Source organism: Pelophylax lessonae, assembly GCF_965119305.1.
Source record: "Pelophylax lessonae genome assembly, chromosome: 10".
NCBI lineage: Eukaryota > Metazoa > Chordata > Amphibia > Anura > Ranidae > Pelophylax > Pelophylax lessonae.
Window position 1 is genome coordinate 89,830,694 of NC_138777.1, and position 20,039 is coordinate 89,850,732.

At 47.7% G+C, this 20,039-nt stretch overlaps 1 protein-coding gene across 1 annotated transcript in view; it reads right to left on the reverse strand.

Annotated features, from left to right (window-relative positions):
- SPDYC (speedy/RINGO cell cycle regulator family member C) overlaps positions 1-20,039 on the reverse strand; it is a gene marked incomplete at its 5' end in the record, with an annotated part of 70,945 nt that overhangs the window by 21,608 nt on the left and 29,298 nt on the right. Inside the window, one exon of the mRNA XM_082269572.1 lies at positions 4,761-4,932. Coding sequence (XP_082125698.1) covers positions 4,761-4,932 — 172 coding nt within the window. The remainder of the gene's footprint in view (positions 1-4,760; positions 4,933-20,039) is intronic.

Below are 20,039 nucleotides of genomic sequence, written 5' to 3' on the forward strand. Positions count from 1 at the left end.
AAAAAAAAAAAGTTAGATAAATGGCATTTCTACAAACCTTCCAGGACGGCAACACCTGAGAGATGAGGCTCCACCCTACAGGAAACCCAATCAGTTCAGTTGCTTAAAAGGCCCCACCCTTCCCCTTGTGGATCGGTTGGGAGAACTACTTTACAACTGAGGAACAAGTGATAAAAATTTTTTTAGGTATTCACCTACTGTTTACATGCCTTCCTCCCCCTTAACTGGCAAGGATGTAGGCCTGCCATCCTGGAATGTTCATAGAAACAGTTACCGGTAAGTCTAACCGTTGGTTTTCTCCTCTCACCTTCCAGGATGGCAACACCTGAGGATAATCAAGTAACCACAGGCCTACCTTACCTTATGGTATGATTAACTGCATGATGATATCCCTGCCGAATGCCAGGTTTTGCAGCATGTTTTTACCTCCACTCAATTATAACTGATGAAGGTATCTTAGCTGGATCAAGAGGCTGATCAGCAGGTTTGTGCCACTGTCCCTGCCGTCTCTGCTTCAGATGCAGGATGTGGAGTGGATTCTCCTGTGAATTTAGTAGGTTAGTAAGGTTGATTGTCTCAGCCATCTAGTAATCGTGGCACATCATGCCTGTACCCCTTCTTAGGACCTCTAAAAAGGACCAATCCAAGACTTGCTCTATGCAAACAAGGACACTATCTTGATCAACAAAGTGGATCTGGCTTAAACACTACTGTTCAGAAGGATTTAAAAAGTCTCCCTGACAAACCCTGCAGGTCCCCTTTAATTTATTTTTCATAGTGATGTGTAAAAGGAAGTGGAATTAGGGGAAATCAATTAAGGGAAGGTTATTCCCTGGGCTCAAAGCTGGACAGGTATGTACCCAAAAGTACACCAAACCTATGACTTCCCTCACATCTGAATGTTGGGATGTCAGTTGTGAAAATGCTCTATATACCCAAAACTCCCTATACACCTGCACGTAAATGCAATAAAATAAAGCAGAAAGGAGCTTGGTAAAAGAATGATTTTTAACCATCCCGTAGAGATCAGGCGTCCTACCCATGTCTGACACCACAATCCACTTCAACACCATTGGGTGCCTTTTGGTACTGAGGGATACAGTAAGCAGATCCCTACCTCAGATTAGGGCCATAGCAGAACATTCACATTGGCATGCTACAACCAATTTGGTTAAGAAGGTGATATGAAGGCTACATAAAACTGTAAACCTATTGAGTTGGTTATATGGGTCAAATACGTTCTGATACTACATCTTCAGGCTATAATACTCCTATGAAAAAAAGTCTTCTAAAAAACGAGATTTAACATTCCAGGGTCCTACAACTCTACCTCGTTTCATACAGAGTGAATGCCCCTGGCATGCCTGAATATAAGGAACTGAATTTGACATCTGAAGTTTCTGCAGCCAGAACTCCTGGCTCCTCCCTGAAATGAAAGTGATACTTTTATAACTAATCACAAATGTAGATCATAGACATATACATAAACACACACACCTATATCCATCTCTGAAGGGCAGCTAGATAGAACAGAAAAGATACATGAACTTTGCACTTTTGAAATACACAACATTAATGAGCTATGGCTCTATTATAAATAGGAAAGAAACTGTCTTCGCTATTTAGTATTCTGATGTGCAGCCAAATAAAAAAAAAAAAAAAAAAAAAAATGAGACAAAACGTCAATGTGCAATGTTGAAGTGTAGCAAGATAAGCAATATGATCAATATAAGACAGGACGTGAGCATCAGTGCTGTGTAATGCTGATGCTTGACAAAGTAAAAATCAACAAGTAAGAAACCAAAAAATAAATAAATAAAATTACACTCCCAAGAAGCAAACTCCTAATGAGCAATCGGATACAGTCGTATAACCAAAATTAACAGCAAAGATTCAAAAGTTGTGCATTTGATTAGCAACAAGGTACAGTTCTAACAGAATGACACCAACGTCAATGTTGTGCATATCTGATGACCAACAGGGTATAGTCATTTGAACAGAAAGGTCACTAACAATTTAAACGCTGTGCATTGTGCATTTCTAATGTGCAGAACGTATAATAGCAGCGCAATAGCGTATAAGACAGCTTTGTGATGTGCATTTCTGATGAGCAGCAAAATAACCAGAAAGACAAATAACTTTCATATTGTGTGTTTGATGTGCAGCCAGACAAGGCATTAAGGCAAAATCATGGTGTATTCAACTAATACATACCCAGCAAAGGGCAAAATCTATCGTAGGCATAGCCTGGACTCAAGATACTAAACCTTCATCCAGAGAACTAGGGTAGTTCCAAATAAGGGAAGTCTAAGGAGGGTGCATACACCACAGTAGTAGTCGCCCTTTCCCTACCACTGCATAAGTATTAGTAGGCATAGTTCACCCACACAGGTGGGAGCAAGTCCAAATCTCCCAGCATCTAAGGTCTTACCGAGCACCGATCTTGAGATAAATTAAGCCTCTGGAAGAAGTGGACACAATTTTAGCCTGGAGACACCTATAGGGGTTAACAAGCAAACATTACAGATTAGTGTATGTAGCTTTTGCATAGAGGTTTGCGCCAAGAAACCATCAAGGGTTGCAGGATAAATGATGCTTGTAGTTCATCCAAAAGGGTGGGCTGTAGCCCAAACCACAGGCGGTCCCATTTAACTTACACACCAACAGCTATAACAGTAGTGCAAGGAGAAAATTAGGCTGGAGCTTGTTAAGATTAGCAAGCAAGCTACCCAAGCAAGGAGAAAATGTTCAAGGCTATCCCTCACTGTGCCTCTCCACCATATGGGGGGCGGGGGGGGGGGGATTTAGGAGGCAGGCTTTTAAGAGCAAAAAAAAAACCTCTAAACAGCATTACTCATGGAATCTCCAGGTTTCTGCAGACCACTTCACATCCCTTTCAGTTAACCCTTTAGGAATGTCTAACTTTTTCATTGGTAGAAATAGCCTGTAAGACTTTTTAACAAGTCCCACCCCGTCACTAGATTTACCCTTATTGATGTAAAATTGGGTTTATAGTGAGGCTGGAAACTTAATGTTGCAATAACCACAGCATCTCCTGAGGTAAAAGGAAGCTGTGGACATTGGTCGAGCTCAGTGGTTCTCAACCTTTCCGAATGCAGCGACCTTTAATACAGTTCCTCATGTTGTGGTGACCCCCCAACCATAAAATTATTTCAGTTTCAACTTACGGTAATAACGAATTGTGCAACTGTTCTGAATTGTAATGTAAATATCCGATATGCAGGATGTATTTTCATTGTTACCAATGGATGCAGGGGCCGAGGGCATGGTGTAGGGGGCCACGAACATGGTGAAGGCAGGATCTGTGGGCATGGTATAGGAGATGCAGTGCTGCGGGCATAGTACAGGGGATTCTCCGGGAGAAACTCCTGTACCATGCCTGCATCTCCTCCACTGCATCTCCTGAGGAGATGCAGGGGCTGCAGAGGGGTCTTACAGTTTGGCAAGACACCTTGCATTCAAAAATGGTGCCGCCTGGCGCCAACATGTTACCACACATGGGCCATCTGGCCGAGAATAGCCGATCATGTACAGGCTTTTCCGAGCGGCAGCAGCGCATGCGCAGTGTACCAGTCGGGCGGGCCACAGACTTTCCTGTGCTGGTGCCACACTGCGTTCCCTGCCCAAGACCGTCGGAAATGTGTTTTCCGATGGTCTTAGGTGACCTCTGTGAAAGGGTTGTTCAAACCCCAAAGGTGTCACGACCCACAGGTTGAGAACAGCTAGTCTAGCTGAAGCTTCTGGGTTATTTATTCCCAGGCCTAAGGGAAAGGCTAGCAGCACCCTGTATTGAGGGAGGGAATACCATCTCAAAGCCCAGAAAACACCTGGCTGCTATTAGGGATTCTGCTGCCAAGTTCCTAAGGCAAAGGGAAGTACTCACCACTGTTGTCTTTCCCCTTTACCCCACCCAGAGGGCTTGCTTATCTATCCTCAAGGTCACATGGAGGATAGTGGCCAAAATTACCCCCTTCCAAGTTGCTGTCCCAACTGGGGAGCTGCAAAGTAAGGCTGTGTGCCTCACTGCAGCAGTAACATACACCCCTTCTGGGATCCAAACTTTCAAAGGGGGGGGGGCTGTGGCACTAGCAGACAGCCATTCTCTTCCGCTGTCCCTCTTGGGCATTCTGCCTCTCTGAATTCCCCTCAGAAAAGGCACTTACCTGGCCCTGACTTGCTCTTGCTCGCAGCTACCTTTGCTACCCTTCCTTGCTCCTTCTCCATGAGGTAATTCCAGGCAGACTGGCTCCTTTCAGCCCGCTTGATTCAGCATCACTGAAGTCCTACGCCCTCTTCCCATAGCGACATGGGTTTTGGTGTCTTGTCCAGCGCTTCCCTTCATTCTGGGTTGCTCTGGCCGGAAACTCTGGTTTTAGAGAGGCTTGGACCACTCAGTCCTCCACTCATCACTGCTTATGTTACCTGGCCAGCCCTTCACAGCATGGAGCTTTCTGTATGCAGGGGAGGACAGGAGGAGACACAGGCTGCTGAGTAGAGTACGAAGGCGGGGGGGGTCACTACACACCATGAGGAAACCTGTGAACAGCTTGAGGCATGCAGGTTAGTGCAACCCTCAGCGGAACCCCCCCCCCCCCCCCCAGGGGAAGGGTTTGGGCCTTTTAACCAGCTGTGAACCGTTTCCTGTACGGTGGAGTCTCATCTTAGGTGTTGCTGTCCTTGGACGGTAAGACATTAATCCTAACAAATCAGAAGAACCAATGAGGATGGATTAAACTTGCCTCATCACAGCACTTCCTGCTCACAACTGCTCTGTATTTCATTCTGGCCCACAAGTGGTCTCGAAGTTGTAGAAACTGGGGGTAGCTCTCTCGCCAGGTTTCACCCAAAGCCCATGGAAAGATTTCATATTTGTAATCCTCTTCATCTTCCTCCATGTCATTTGCAAGGTACCTTTAAAAAAAAAAAAACCTACTCAATAAATTTGTATTTGTTTTCAACAAACTGCGGCCTCATCTGATACATTAGAGAATTAGAACATTAGAGAATTAGAATATACTCAAAACTCATTAACCAAGGTTAACTCCCCATGCTTGACAGACCCAGTGCAATAGAAAGTTTTGCTACCTTTTCTATACTCTTTGCTGCTAAAAATGGGAACTTGGAAATGCATGTACTAAGATTCATTTAAGCAGCCCCTAGAGGGGGGGGGGGGCAAAAAAAACACAAATACAGACCAATTGTTCAACACTTGCATAATGTGCTGCAAACAAAACTGAACTTTCAGAATGAAAAGGTTCTAATAGGGGACTATTTTGAAAAACAAAAATTAAATGCACATGAGCTGAAGATAGAACATTTTTTCAGATCTTTCAACATAAGACCCTTTTCTATCGCTGCACAAATTCTGAAACAACGATAGGACTATCGCTAAGAATTGAAAAAAAGTACAAAGATACATGCATCGTATACATAAGATTGTGTATGCCACGCACACTGAAAAACACTTGGTAAACATGGGCAAAATAAAGAAACACCATCAATGACCGAGGTACATCATTGAGGGCCACTAATGGAGCATTTAGAGCAAGTAATGATGGCTCAAAGCTAGGTTGTGTGGCAGCAAATGAAAAAAGGCAGCTTAAAACTAACAGTATTGGAGCCTATCAACTGAAGTGCAAGATCTCAAAATTAGAGAACACATTGAATGGAAATTTTGATTTCCATTTGAGCGATCCGTTTTACACACCACCATGGCTTGTTTTATCTAAAATTTGAACCTCTTCATCTATGTACGAGTCTGCTATGTCCAGAATCTAAAGGGGCTAAACAAGCTCCTAGCTGAAGTAGCAAACAGAGAAAGGGTTAAAATCAAAATATAATGCACAATGTTTAAAAACACCCCATAGCCCTCACCCCCAAGTATGCAACACATTGGGTATTGCTGAACAATGAGAAAAAAAATCCTCATTTATAGTTAATTACACAAAATTAAACTTTTAAAGCGCTTTTTTGGGCGATAGCGTAATTTTTGCCACTTCACATCTTAATTGTGTAAAAAATGGATTATATTCCTGTTCAAAATTACTTTGTCTTCCCTGAAAAAATGGTTGTGCAAAAATGCAAAAAAAAAAAAAATGCAACAGCCATCTTTGTTCTACAGTACATCTTTCTTTCAGTAAGTGTATAATCATTGGGAGTTCGAGCCTTTCTAGGCAAGAATGCAGAAATGTGTGAGAAATGAAAAAATTGCTTCAAGTGTAAAAAGCTAAAACCTACTATGCACAAGAACCTTTTGTACCCAGGCAAACCGGTTATAGCACTTTCATATTCATTGCAATATTCCTTTTAGGATGAAAACCTAAAAAACACATACCTAAAGGGACTTTAGTTACCCAAAATCATTACAAATAATTTTCAAAGGAGAGGTTAACTAAGACCTTCTACATCCAAGATTGTGTGATTCATAAGGCTCTTATCCTGTAACTTCTATTACTTGTGATCACAGCACCAGAGATTACAGCCTCAATTTGCCAATCTCCAGGTTTGGATATCCCGACAAGATGGAAAAATAATTGTAAGGCTCCATACACTAGCTTAAAACGCCCCTAGCAGCAGCATTGTTTCTTGAAGCAAATAGTAATATCCATTTTAGTTTAAAAGCAGAATAAAATAAAAATAAAAAAAAAAAAAAAAAAAAAAAGGTTCAAGCTCCTAACTGCTGCTAAAAGCTGACGGAAAACACTGAGCATTTCTCCTCCAGCGCTTAGTTTATAGTGTACATGGAGCCTTATGCAGTCTCTACACACTACGAAAATCAGCCAAAAATCAGTCTTGGGTCAGTTCGTTCGTTTCAGCCAGTTAATGGCCACAAATCGGTAATCAGTTGTGACGTGAAAAAAAAAAAAACAAAAACCCTCCACGCACAAGTTTGTAAAATTTTCTTCTGAACAATTGAAAGGTTTAGGTGTTCCTCATCCACTGTTTGCACTAGGGTATATGTGAAAATACAAATAACCGATGTCCCTTGAATGATTTATTGTTACATGATTGCACTCGTTTGTCCTCACGGCCAAGTTACTTTTTCGAAGGTGTTTAAACGATTTTTCGTATAGTGTATGGCCAGCCTACAAAACAAGTCATTAGAAAAATGTTAATGTCTGACTGACACTGGAATGTATTACAGTGGGGTGTAAGGCTAGGTTGACACTCGTGCGATGTCAGATATTGCATGTGATGCACAACCGCTGTGCAGATCAAATGATATGTCTGTGTGAAGCAAATTCAACCATACAAACTGTATGTCTGAATTCGCATTGCATCAAAATGGTGCAGGACCCTTTTTTGGTTTGGATAAAATGGGCGTCGACAAACATGCGATCCAATTCCTGTACCACTTGGCAGTTTACACTGTGATCCGATCTGGGGGGGGGGGGGGGGGGCGGGGGGAGTCATTAAGTTTGCATTGACACCCACAGCAGTTTGCATAGGTCAGTGTGAACTGCCTGCCAGAGACCTGAACTGACATCGCACTAGTTCTTACATATCAGTGGATTTTAAGGCTCGATTCACACTATTGCTAAGACGATTTAGGGGACTATTGCATGCGAGATGTGTCTGAAGAAACTACCAAATCAAAAAAAGGGTGGTGAGAAACGCTCTGCAAGACAAATTGCCACAACCAAATGAGGATCAACATGACATGCGAGGACAAGACCAATATCACCATGGGAAACTTTAACTGAGTACAATGAGCCCCTGCCAGTGAAGCTGGAGAACAGACAGGAGGAGGAAAAAAAAAAAAAAAAAAAAAAAAAAAAAAAAAAAAAAAAAAGATACATGCCAAGTTACAAAGGAGATTCTAAAAAGCAGTCATAGGAACAAGGCCTCACTAAGGATTGGTTCGAAAGGGCATAAGGAAGCCCCTAAAGTGGGTAACCAATGTAGTAACTAGGTCTAAGCTACAGTGTGGTACAAGATACCAGAGATTATAAGAAAACGCACAATGTTCTAAAACCTTTGCAGCAAATAGATTGTCACAGCAACTACAAAAAAGTAATGTTGCAGTCTAAATCTGGTCTAGGATGAACCCCAAAAGTGTATAAAAACCACGCATGCCCTGTAAAAAGGTCCTAGTGCTGAACATTAACTGGCTGTACCACTGACCAAAGTGCTGCCATGTGGTACAAGACATTAAAGTGGACCTTGAGTCATTTTTTCATCTTTCCATCTAATAAATCTTCTGCCCTTGTGGCTAGTGAAACATTTTTTCCTGCCAGTAAATACCTTATACACCCCACTTTGTCTGGTCATAAGCCTATGCTAGTGACATGCACAGCCCTATCACTCTTGTGAGTGTTAGCCAGCAAGGGAGCAGGGGTAATAGGAGAGCCAATGAGAGCTTCAGAGCTGGATGAGGACGGAGATAACAGGATACTGAAGAAAAGCTAGAGCTATACATCTGTCTAAATCCAGAAGTGAACAGGCAGCAGCTTCAGCTGCCAAGGTAAAATGGCTGCAGCCAGACTTCCTGCAGCATATTTGGCAAGAACAAAACCACAAACATACAGCAAAGTTTCAGGATGCCAAATTTTTTTTTTTTTTTAAATGTGAGCAGACTGCAGTTTTTTTTAACTAAATGTCTGGCGGTATGATGTCAGGAATTATGTACCAAAAGCAGTACAATTTTTTGCTTAGAAATTTGGCGTTCTGTATTGAAGGCCTACAATTCTTAGTAAATACTTAAAAAAGCTTACCAAAACAAGACTCTTGGAACAGCAAACACCACATCCTGGTAGGCGCTAACTTTCTTGTGGTTGGCGGTACAAAGTCTACAAAATGACGGCCTGTCAGGCGTTCTGGATTGCCAACGTCAACAGTGCATCATCCGGGTCTGTTAGATACTGATGGCGTCGGGTGGTTGACGAAAATCTGCTCAGCCACCTTCCAGATCAAGTCAGAACGAAGAGGTATGGTAGTGTTTGCTTTATAAAGGATATAGGCGTTCCAAAAGGCATTGTTCAAGGAGATGCTTGAAAACCTTTGTAGTACTTTTTCTGTTGCTTCCGCATCGCCGGGTAAAATGTCATTGGCTGATCGGCTCGGTCGACACCTCCCATTGTGTGATTATAGTCAATCACGACGTGCGGCTTCAGCGCATCTGTTCCGCGTTTTGAGCGGACCATGGCAGTGGAGGTGCTGTGCACCGTGCTCATGAGACACGTCATTTTTGTCTCGCCACCGCATCGCCATCATTTTACCCTTTTGAAAGGCAACCATCTCTCCATTTATTTTTTTCCTGCTAAACATTGATGGCATGTCACGCCGGTTTGGCCTAACAGTACCATACCCATCAGTTTTGTTTAGGAGCAAAACCTCAAAGTTCCGGAGAGGTGTAAAAATTGTCCATTGTCACACAATATCCCTGATTCAGCAATGGGTCCAGCAGTGAAAGGACAGATGTGGCCATCCCATAGCCGCTGTACCTGGGATTGAACTTGGTACCTTTCCCGGTGTAAATGATAGCATTCCAGATATATCCAGTGGATGATTTACAGAGCATATAAAAATTTAATGCCAAATAAATTGTATCCAGCTCAGGCGTCCCTTGTAGGCCATCAGACTTTCGTCCACCCTGACATCCCTTTCTGGCACATAGGTCCGCTGGAAGTTGGTGACAATCATTTGGCACACCTCCCAGATTTTTGACCGCTGCTGCAGGGAACGGAACCAGGAAGTCATCATACCGACGGACGAGCGGCGGGGATCCCAGCGACGATCACAGCAATGGGAGATCGCTGGATCGCCAGGAGAAGGTAAGGAACCCCGCTGCACGCTCTGCACATCCACCCCGAGCGTGACTCGGGGATACCGATGGTAGCATGAAAAATCCACCCTGAGTCACGCTCGGGGATACCGCTAAGGGAGTTAAGGTGATCTGCTTGGTTATTCTGTGGGGCATTTACTGCATCCTTTGCACTATATTGGACGCAGTCATGTAACCACCCCTGGTAAAGGCATCCATCCTACATTGGTTAGGTTGAGTAATTCCAATAGTTACTTGCTTTTATAACATTTAAAAAACAGTTTTAGACAATGAGAGCATGCCTTCGCTTCTTTCCATCATTGTGTAAAAAGGAGACCACAAAGATTGGCGATAGTGTTTTCCTCTGATGGTCACTCTTTATACTACAGCACCTGGCTATTTGGAAATCTTAAGTACATTTATTCCACATCCATTTGGTGAGTGGGGATATGAGGAGGAGAGCACATTTGCAAAGTGAATTCAGCACAAGATACTGCACCTGAAATCACATTGGAGATTTGAATGGATTGAAAGACAAATGGGAATTTTTGACTTATCGTAAAATCCGTTTATCTGATGTTCATTGATGGACACAGCTCCTGGATTCTTAGCCATTGGGTTATACTGCCCCCTACAGGAGTAGGGCACTAGGCAGGAAAAAGCTTGACTACGCCTATGGGCAGTCCCAGGGGGTAGTCCCATTTTGTTACAAGCAGTGTCAACTCCACAGAGGGGTGGGTGCTGTGTCAGTCAATGATCAGAGAAAGATTTTACTGCAAGTCAAAAATCCCATTCTCTTTCGTCATTGACTGACAGCTCCTGATTCTTCCTAACCATTGGGATGTCCCAAAGCAGTGCTAGGAAAACATCAGAAAACAATTCCCAAGGCTAACCATAGCTAAACGGGTAACAGTTCTACCATAAACACCTGGAGTTCAACTGAAAAACAATACACCCTCAATAAGGTCCAGGTACTCTAAACAGCAGCCAAAAGCATCTGCAGATGCCAACACAACCACTTTACAAAAAACTATAAAGTGTGCACCGACGACCTGGCAGCTGCCTTGCAAACCTAGGTCACTGACGCTTGAAGACAGAAACCCCAGGAGACCCTAACCACCCTAGTGACTAAAGGGGAAAAACGAGAAACCTGATCCGGGGCAATAGGCCTGAACCACTGTCTGATCCATCTGGAAATGGTCGCAGTAGAAGCGGACAACCCTCTGAGGTCTGTCCATGAGTAAACAAAGTGACTTCCTAAAAAACCCGGTGGCTGCCAGGTACACCCCAATTCAGATGTTTAGGCAATACAATGTCTGCATTTAAATGACAGTTAGCCCACCATAGGAAGGAATGACAGACCGAGGCAAAGCACAACCTTATCCTTGTGAATCATAAGGTGGACGACAGGATAACGCCGTCCGTTCCAACACCCTGCATGCATGAGGTGATAGCCACCTAAGAATGCCACCTTCTGAGGCAGCGAAAGCGGGGAACCTCCTGAATATTTTTAAAGAGAAGCTTTAGTAGGAGTTTAAAGCATTAAGATTCCTGGGCAGCAACAGTGTCCACGCTGAAGGAACCAAAATGTCGGACACCTTGAAGAAAAAGGTATGCACCAGGGAGTATGGCCAAAGGTTGTTGGAAAGACCGCCGATACCTGGTCCTTGATGGTACTCCAAGCCAATTTCTGTTCACTCACCCCCCCCCCCCCCCCATTGAAGAAAGGTTAAGAACCGATCCACGGAGGAGTGAGGATTAACCCCGAGAGACTCACACCACGCAATGCAAGTCTTCCACATACGATGTTAGATCTTCCTAGAGGCAGATTTCCTAGCTTTTAACAGCTTAGAAATCGATTCAAACACCTCCATTCTTCAGCAGCTGGTGTTCAACAGCCAAGCCGTTAAAGCCAGCGACTAAAGCAGGATGGAAGATTGGTCCTTGGGACAGCAGATCCTCCCTGAGGGGGAAGTCAGAAGGAGCACCAGCAACCAGGCGTACCAGAGTGACATGGCAAGGCCAGTCTGGAGCCACTAGAATGACCGGAATCCCTTCTGTCTGAATCCTGCACAGGAGTCGTAGCAGAAGTTTGAGAGGGCTGGAGCTAATCAGTCAGTTCACCTTAGAATGCTGGCTACTTACTGAGCCGTCAGGACACTTCTTGTGCCCCCTTGGTGATTGACAGACCATGACATGTCTGAAAGAAGTCGCACTGGACACCCCAAAAAACGATTGTCCAGTGAGCCAGACAGTCTGATCGCTCGGAGTTCCAGGGCCTGGGGAGTCGGGACTGTAAAGAGGTTTGAGTAAAAACCCCTGAAAATGTTCTGAAGTCTGAACCGGAACAATCACCTCTTAAAGTAACAAGCCTTGCACTGCCCCAAAGAGACCCCCAAAGCGATCTTGGAAGGGGGGGGGGGGGGGGGGGACACCCCTTTCTGGAGTACAAGACCAAACTCCTCGTAGACCCACTTGACTTGCACCAGGGCGGTCCATTGATCCGGAAACCAGCTGCACAATGACAGAGGGAAACTGTTCTCCCTCCAGGTCCCGGCATAAAAGCTTAGCCCACTTAGTCAGTTTGCAACACCAGGGCAGTAGTAATTACTAGCCTATTTGCCAAACCAGCCACAGCACATATGGCAGGCCAGAGCATCCACCCTCTATTAGCTGGACCTAACTGGGATGAAGGTAACCCAATATGACCTGGAAACCAGCGAGACTACAGGTGGGACTCATTCACCTTTTAATGCAGTAAACCCTCATAAAGGATACCGCAAGCAAAAAAACGCCTAGCAACCACTGCCTTTTGGACAACCCCACTGTTTTAAGACAAGTTGTCAGGGTAAGCAGAAAGTGGAACACCCTAGCCGCTTTGGAGGGCATGTGGTAGTCAAAAGGAATGGATGCCTCCGACACGGCATTAGCCACAACCTCCATTTATAAAGTTTCATGCAATGACAAACAGTGCATCCACCAGCGCCTATTTAAGCATGACTAGAGGAGCAGAGGAATCATCCTCACTATCTGAGCACTCAGGGTGCGTGGACACCAGTAGGGTTGCTAGATACTGAGCTCACCCTGAAAACATCAGTGGAGGCAGCTGACTGCGATCCCACAAAGTAAACACCAGCTAAGGGTCCACAAATGGACCACCTATTGACCCCGCAAAAAAACAAAAGGGGGGTCGCCCTCTAAGCCCTCCATAGAGGACATAGCCCCCTTAAAAAGGGGGCCATCTGCCGTGACACGGACGCGCAGGCAGAGTAACCTCACTAACACAAATCAGGTGCCCCACACAATGGCGGCAAGACTCATTAAAAATGAAACGCCCACCATAGCGCCACCCGGTCAATGGGAGGTGCCAAGCTGACCATATGGCCCAGCAGGCCGCAAGCCATGGCCTAAATTTTTATGGGGGCCCAAGCCCAATTGCATGGATCCTCAGCCCCGCAGAAGCCCAAAGGAAGAGTGGGGGATTCAGCTACATGCACTGGGGCTGCCCCCCCCCCCCCCCCAACTGTGGCAGCCGACTGCCACATTTGAGGTCGCCCAGCTGCCAGGACACGATCCCCAGCAGAACCAACTACCCAGGGGTAGCGGAGGGGAAGGCAGATGCCCAAACGGGAGGCAAAACAGGAGGCTAAATTTTCAGCCAGATCCAGACATGTTAGGCCCACGGATGCTAAACTACGCGCTCCCCCAGACCAACAACCGCGGCAGGGAGCCCAGAGGACATTCCTGTCCTAGTCACCAACCCCCAGGAACGCAGGGAACCCCACTCAACCCCCCCCCCCCGTTGCACACCAGGAAAACCTGCTCAGCAGCAACTCCAACAAGCCCCCCTTAAAAGCATGTGGTAAAAGCCAGCTTGTAACCTCACCCAGGAAGGAGGGAGAGCCCCTGAAAAGCCCAAAGTGACTGAAATTTTAGAGAGGCTGGGGGGGGGGGAACCTGGGGGTCCAACCATCCAAGGGAGGGGTCCACCTCAAAACCCTCCACCGGTAGTGGGGGGGGGGGGGGTGAACAGCTACTTACCACACAAGGAACAGGGTGGGCACTGCTCCATTGTAATGTGGGTGCTGTTGGCCAGGAGGAAACACTGCGACTTAGGCCGAAGCCAGATCGTATGCGTTCTCATGAGACATTAAACTCGCAAGGCCAGCCCCCATCGAGTGGGGCTATGTTGCGGCTCACCTAAGCGGGTCTGCACGCGCTCACCGGACTTGGGGACCCTAAGAATCCATTATCTAGTTTGCCCAGTTCGGCACTTGACTGTAGTTCAAGGGAACAAAAAAAAAAAAAAAAAAACTTGCCTATAGCGGAGAGTCGGTGTATACCCCCCTGGGACTGCCCATAGGCGTAATCAAGTTTTCCTTCCTAGTGGCCTACTCCTGTAGGGTGCAGTATAACCTAGTTTCAGGAGCTGTTTCAGTCAATGAACGAAAGAAATATATAAGTATTGGAATAGAATTTTGAACAACATTGAGACTAGGGAGAATAGTCCATGATATTTGGTATTATTTGCACTATTAGTAACTGTATACAGTAGGGAAAAACAGAATTTTTGTAAAATCTTACCTGTAAAATTCCTTTCTCTGAGTCCTCCGACAGTAGCCGCCTCTTCATATTCGTCACATATGGGTATTAGACTTTGCTCCGAAGGAGTAGCTAGGCAACAGAATATGTTAACATTAAAGCTTTTAACATATCCCACCCTCAGGGGGTGGTCCCCTCAGTCAATACCCTCCTACTTCCTGCAACCATATCTCAGTTTCAGTGGAATAGCAGTATACAACCAAACCCCAAAAGAGGGGCGGGGCGGCGACTGTCGGAGGACTCAGGAGAAAGGAATTTTACAGGTAAGATTTTACAAAAATTCAGTTTTCTCTTACGTCCTCCGACAGTCGCCGCCTCTTCATATTCGTCACATATGGGGACGTCCCAAAGCAGTGCAAACATGAGGGGTGGGAAACGCATCCGTGCCGAAAGGCAACGCAGTCTCCGCATCAAAGAAAGGAACCTTACCAAAGGAAGGAAACCAGCTGGGCTACAGGAAAAACAAGTGCTCAACAGGAGCAACAACCCAGGAAAAGACAAATAACCAGGGGATAAAAAAAAAAAAAAAAAAAAACTTATCCCAACAGCCAGAGGACCCCAACAAGGGACCCTAGGGAATTGCCGCACTAAGAACCTTGCAGCCAAAGGAAGCATCCGCCGTTGCCTGAACATCTACTTTGTAGAATTTTGTGAAAGTATGCACGGTCGACCAGGTCACCGCCTTACACACCTGGGCTACAGAAGCCCCATGACGACAGGCCCAAGACGTACTCAAAGATCTAGTAGAGTGCGCCTTCACAGGCACAGGGGGACCCTTCCCCTGCAAAACATAGGCCTGTTCAATGGTCTGCCTGATCCATTTGGCGATGGTAGAGGCCGACGCCGCCATGCCCTTCCGAGGACCCTCTGGAAGAAGAAACAAGGAGTCCGTCTTTCGAAAAGACTCAGTCGATTTAAGGTAAACCCTTATCGCCCGAACAACATCCAAAGAATGCAATCTCACCTTTGGATGTTTAGGCTTCGCGCACAGCGAAGGCAAGACAATATCCTCATTAAGATGGAATTCCGAAACTCGCTTCGGAAGAAAAGGATTAGGTCGCAAGACCACCTTATCCAAATGAACAACCAGATACGGAGACTTGCAGGACAAAGCCGCCAGCTCCGACACTCTGCGAGCCGAAGTGATCGCAACCAAAAAGGCGACCTTTTTGGACAACATAGACAACGAGATCTCCCTGATCTGTTCAAAAGGAGCACGTTGTTACACAGATAGAACGAGATTCAAGTCCCAAGGGGGCAGAGGATCCCTCCTAGGAGGAACCAGATGCCGCACTCCCTGAACAAAAGTGCCAACCAAGGAGTTGGAAGCCACGGGACGTTGAAACAGAACGGCCAGCGCAGACACCTGACCCTTTATCGTAGCCAGCGCCAAACGCTGATCGACACCCGTTTGAAGGAAGGACAGCACTCGGGAAACCGAGTACGTGCGGGGTGAAAACCCCCTGGACTCACACCAGGCAAAATAGGCCTTCCAAGTACGGTAATAAACCTACCCCGAGGAAGACTTCCTCGCGTTGATCAAGGTATGAACGACCTCTGGGGAGAGACCCTTCTCCTTCAAGACCTCGGTCTCAACAGCCAGGCCGTCAAAGCCAGCGACTGTAAAGCAGGATGGTATATCGGTCCTTGAGACAGGAGATCGTCTCGAAGAGGCAGACGCCACGGGGCGTCGACCGCCAGATTCACGAGGTCTGCGTACCAGGACCGGCGAGGCCAGTCCGGTGCCACAAGAATCACCGTGCTGCGTTCCGAGTGTAACCTGCGAAGGAACCTGGACAGCAACTGAATCGGTGGAAACGCGTACATCAGCTTGTACCGATGCCACAGGGCCACTAACGCGTCCGACACGTCTGCCCAAGGGTCGCGCGTCCTTGCCACGAACCTTCTCACCTTGTTGTTGAGACGCGAACAGTTCCACATCTGGAAGACCCCACTTCGCGCACAACATCTGGAAGACAGCCGGGTGGAGAGACCATTCCCCCTGATCCAGGGTCTGGCGACTCAGATAGTCCGCCTGCCAGTTCTCCACCCCTGGAATGTGAACCGCCGTTATCGCTGGGACATGAGTCTCGGCCCAAGACAGAATGTCGGCCACTTCGGGCACTCCTGGTGCCCCCTTGGTGGTTGATGTAGGCCACCGCCGTGGCATTGTCCGTCTGCACCCGAACCGGGCAGCCCTGCAGCCGGTCCGTCCAGCGATGAAGACAGAGATTTATCGCACGCAATTCCAGAATGTTGATCGGAAGGGAGGACTCCCCCTCCGACCAAGTCCCCTGGGCGGACAGAACGCCCAGAACACCACCCCAGCCCGACAGGCTGGCATCCGTGGTGATTACCATCCACGAGATAGGACGAAACGACTTGCCCCCGGACACCATCGGGGACTGGAGCCACCACAGAAGGTCTCTTCTGGTGCGATGACTCAACGAGATTTGAAGATCCAGAGATTGAGGTCGCCCGTCCCACATGGACAGGATCTCCGCTTTGAGACCCCGCGTGTGAAACTGGGCGAAGGGAATCGCCTCGAAGGCCGAGACCATCAATCCCAGACATCTCATGCACGTCCGCAGAGACGAGACGTGAACGTCTGAGGGACCTGACTTCCTCCTGAAGAGTCCTGAGTTTGTCTTCCGGCAGGAAGACCTTCGCCTGCACCGAGTCCAGAATCATTCCCAGGTAGGGAAGACGAACCGACGGACTCAGTGTCGACTTTGGAAAATTTATCGTCCAACCAAACTCCTGCAGAGTTTGCATCGTGACAGACAGGTCCTTCTCCAGACCCTGGCTGGTCGCAGACCGAACCAGAATGTCGTCCAGATACCCCAGGACAGAAAAGCCCTGGGCCCTCAATAATGCCAGAACCGGTGCAAGCACCTTGGTGAAGACCCGCGGAGCCGAGGCGAGACCAAAAGGCAACGCCACGAACTGGTAGTGATCCTCCGCAATGGCAAATCGAAGGTACCTCTGGTGACCCTCGAAAATGGGGGATGTGAAGATACGCATCCTTCAAATCGATGGAGGCCATGAATTCCCCCGGAACCAGGGCAGCCACCACCGACCGCAGGGATTCCATGCGGAACTTGCGAACCCGCACAGAGCGGTTCAGAGCCTTCAAGTCCAGAATTTGACGAACCTTGCCCTCCTTTCTGGGCACGGTGAACAGATTGGAATAAAACCCCCGAAATCAGTCCCGATGAGGCACCGGAACTACCACTCCCTGAGCCCTCAGGTCCTACACCGCCAGGTGCAGGTCCCGTAAACGCTCTGGAGACAGTTGAAGATTTGAGGGAAAAAATCTGCTCTCCGGCCGAGAGATCGTTCGATCTTGTAACCAGATCGAACGATCTCCTGAACCCATCTGTCCCGCACGCGGGCCAACCAGGGCTGAAGAAAACCGAGCAAGCGTCCCCCCACCCCAAAACTGGGTGAGGGCGCCCCTTCAGGCCGCACTGTTATGGGCTGCGGATCCGGATTTACCGGACTTCTGTTTTCCAGACCAGGGCTTCTTCTGAGAGCCTTGACCTTTGCACGGTTTGCCCTTGTAGTGCGACCGAAAGGCACGAAAGGACCCCTGAGGGGGCCGAAAATTAGCATGCTTCTTCCCAGAAGCCCCCTTAGCCTTGGGGAAATGGGGCAAGAGTGCTCTTACCTCCGGTGATCCCCTTAATCAACACATCCAAGGACTCCCCAAAAAGGCGAGACCCATCATAAGGCAGATTGGCTAAGGTCTTACGTGAAGACTGGTCCACCGACCAACATTTCAACCAAACCAGGCGGCGAGAACACCGCCACGCTGTGCACACGTGCAGCCAACGGGACTAGGTCCAAGTCCGCATCACACAGATACATGACACCCTGGTGGATTTGATCCACCATATCCAGGGTCGCCGGCGAGGCCTAATCGGCCACTAGGACGCGCCTAAGCATCTGCGTCCAACTTGCGACCGCCTGGGCCGCCATGAGAGAGGCAAACAGAGCCTTAAGCATAGAACCCGTAACAGAATAAGTATGACGGGCAAGAGACTCCAATCTCCTATCCGTGGCATCACGGAACACAGGGGAATCCTCTGCAGGAATCGCAGTGGATTTGTTTAAAACCGCAATTGTGTGATCCACTGGGGGTGGCACACACCACCTTACATCAGTGGAAGGCGAGAAAGGATAACGCAGCTTGAACCTACTTGGTACAGCAAAAGGTTTGCTCAGATTGCGCCATTGTTCCTTAACAGCGCGCTGAAAATCATCATTGCAGGGAAAAACCTGCGGCGTCCTGCGTTTTCTCTGCGTCCCATAAGCCGCCAAGGCAGCGGGGGGACACACTTCATCCTGCAAACGCAGGGTTTGTTTTATGGAAGCAATCAATTCATCCATGATTGCAAGCTCTTCAGGTGAGCCAGGGGGAAGAATTATCAACCCCTTCAACTTCAGCCTCCACCTCGGACCCCACTAGATCCAGGGAGGAGCGGGACCGCGATAAGGAGGCCCCCGCCATAACAGCCCCATCACCTTCACCCTCAGAATCAGAGGAAGGAGAAACTCTGGGTCTTTTAGTAGATTGGGCAGCCACCAGCATCTGCACCTGAGCAGCAAGGCCAGCCACAATAGTGGCTAAATCCCCCCCTGGGGGGGGGAAACAGCGGTCCCCTGGCTTTCCACCAAGGCGGTAGGAAATTTGCCCTCCTGAGAATCCATTGCCCCTATTACAAATGCCGGATAATAAAGGGTTAACTGCCCCTTTAACAAGCGCAGCCCACCGCACCACACACAAGCACAATGAGACCCCCACAGGGACAAGAAAACTGACACAGGCAATGGATAAGAAGGATATAACCTGAGGAGACCCTCGCCGCTGCTGCTGCCTCGATCAGTGTTCCTGGAGAAGAGGAAGTGATGCTGCCAGGGAGCTCTATGAAAGCCTATGGGAGGCTACAAGAAAATGGCCGCCATGCATGTAGAACATGCGGCCGGAGCGAGTGTAGGCAAAATGGCGCCGAAACCACCGCTCCACAGCACAGTAATGCGCACATGTCATCCATGTATAAAAAAACATGTCAGATCGCCGCAGCGATCGCTGTATAGTGCCCAAACATGCCCCACAGCACACAGCTTCTCACACTGACAAGGCTGACACACAGTCACACAGCTCCCCCCCCCCCTTGCAGCCCACAGCATGCAGCCGAGTGATAGGGAGACAGTGTGAACAGAGGCAGGTTACACAGTCCCAGACTGACACCCTCCCAGACAGACAGGTCCCCACATAGATACACTTACCTCACAATGGCGTGGGGGACCCGCACAGGCGAACAAGCCGCTGCACATGAGGCAGGGAGAGTCGCATACAAGACGCACAGAATGAGGGTTAAGAAACCGCACAGTGTCCAGTGAGGTAGCCACCTCACCAATCATCCCTGCACCGAACAGGGATGGGTCGTTCACTGTGCCAGGAGCGTTACCTGGCTGAACGCTCGATGGCAGGCTGGGAAGCCACTGACCCACGACCTGCGACCAGGGGGATCAGCCCGAGACCCAGCCCGCATGATCCTCTTCATCCGAAGAACTAACTAACGCTGACAAAAATAACAGCTAAGTAAAGGTAGAGAGAAAACTCAAACAAAAAATCAAAAAAGAAGAA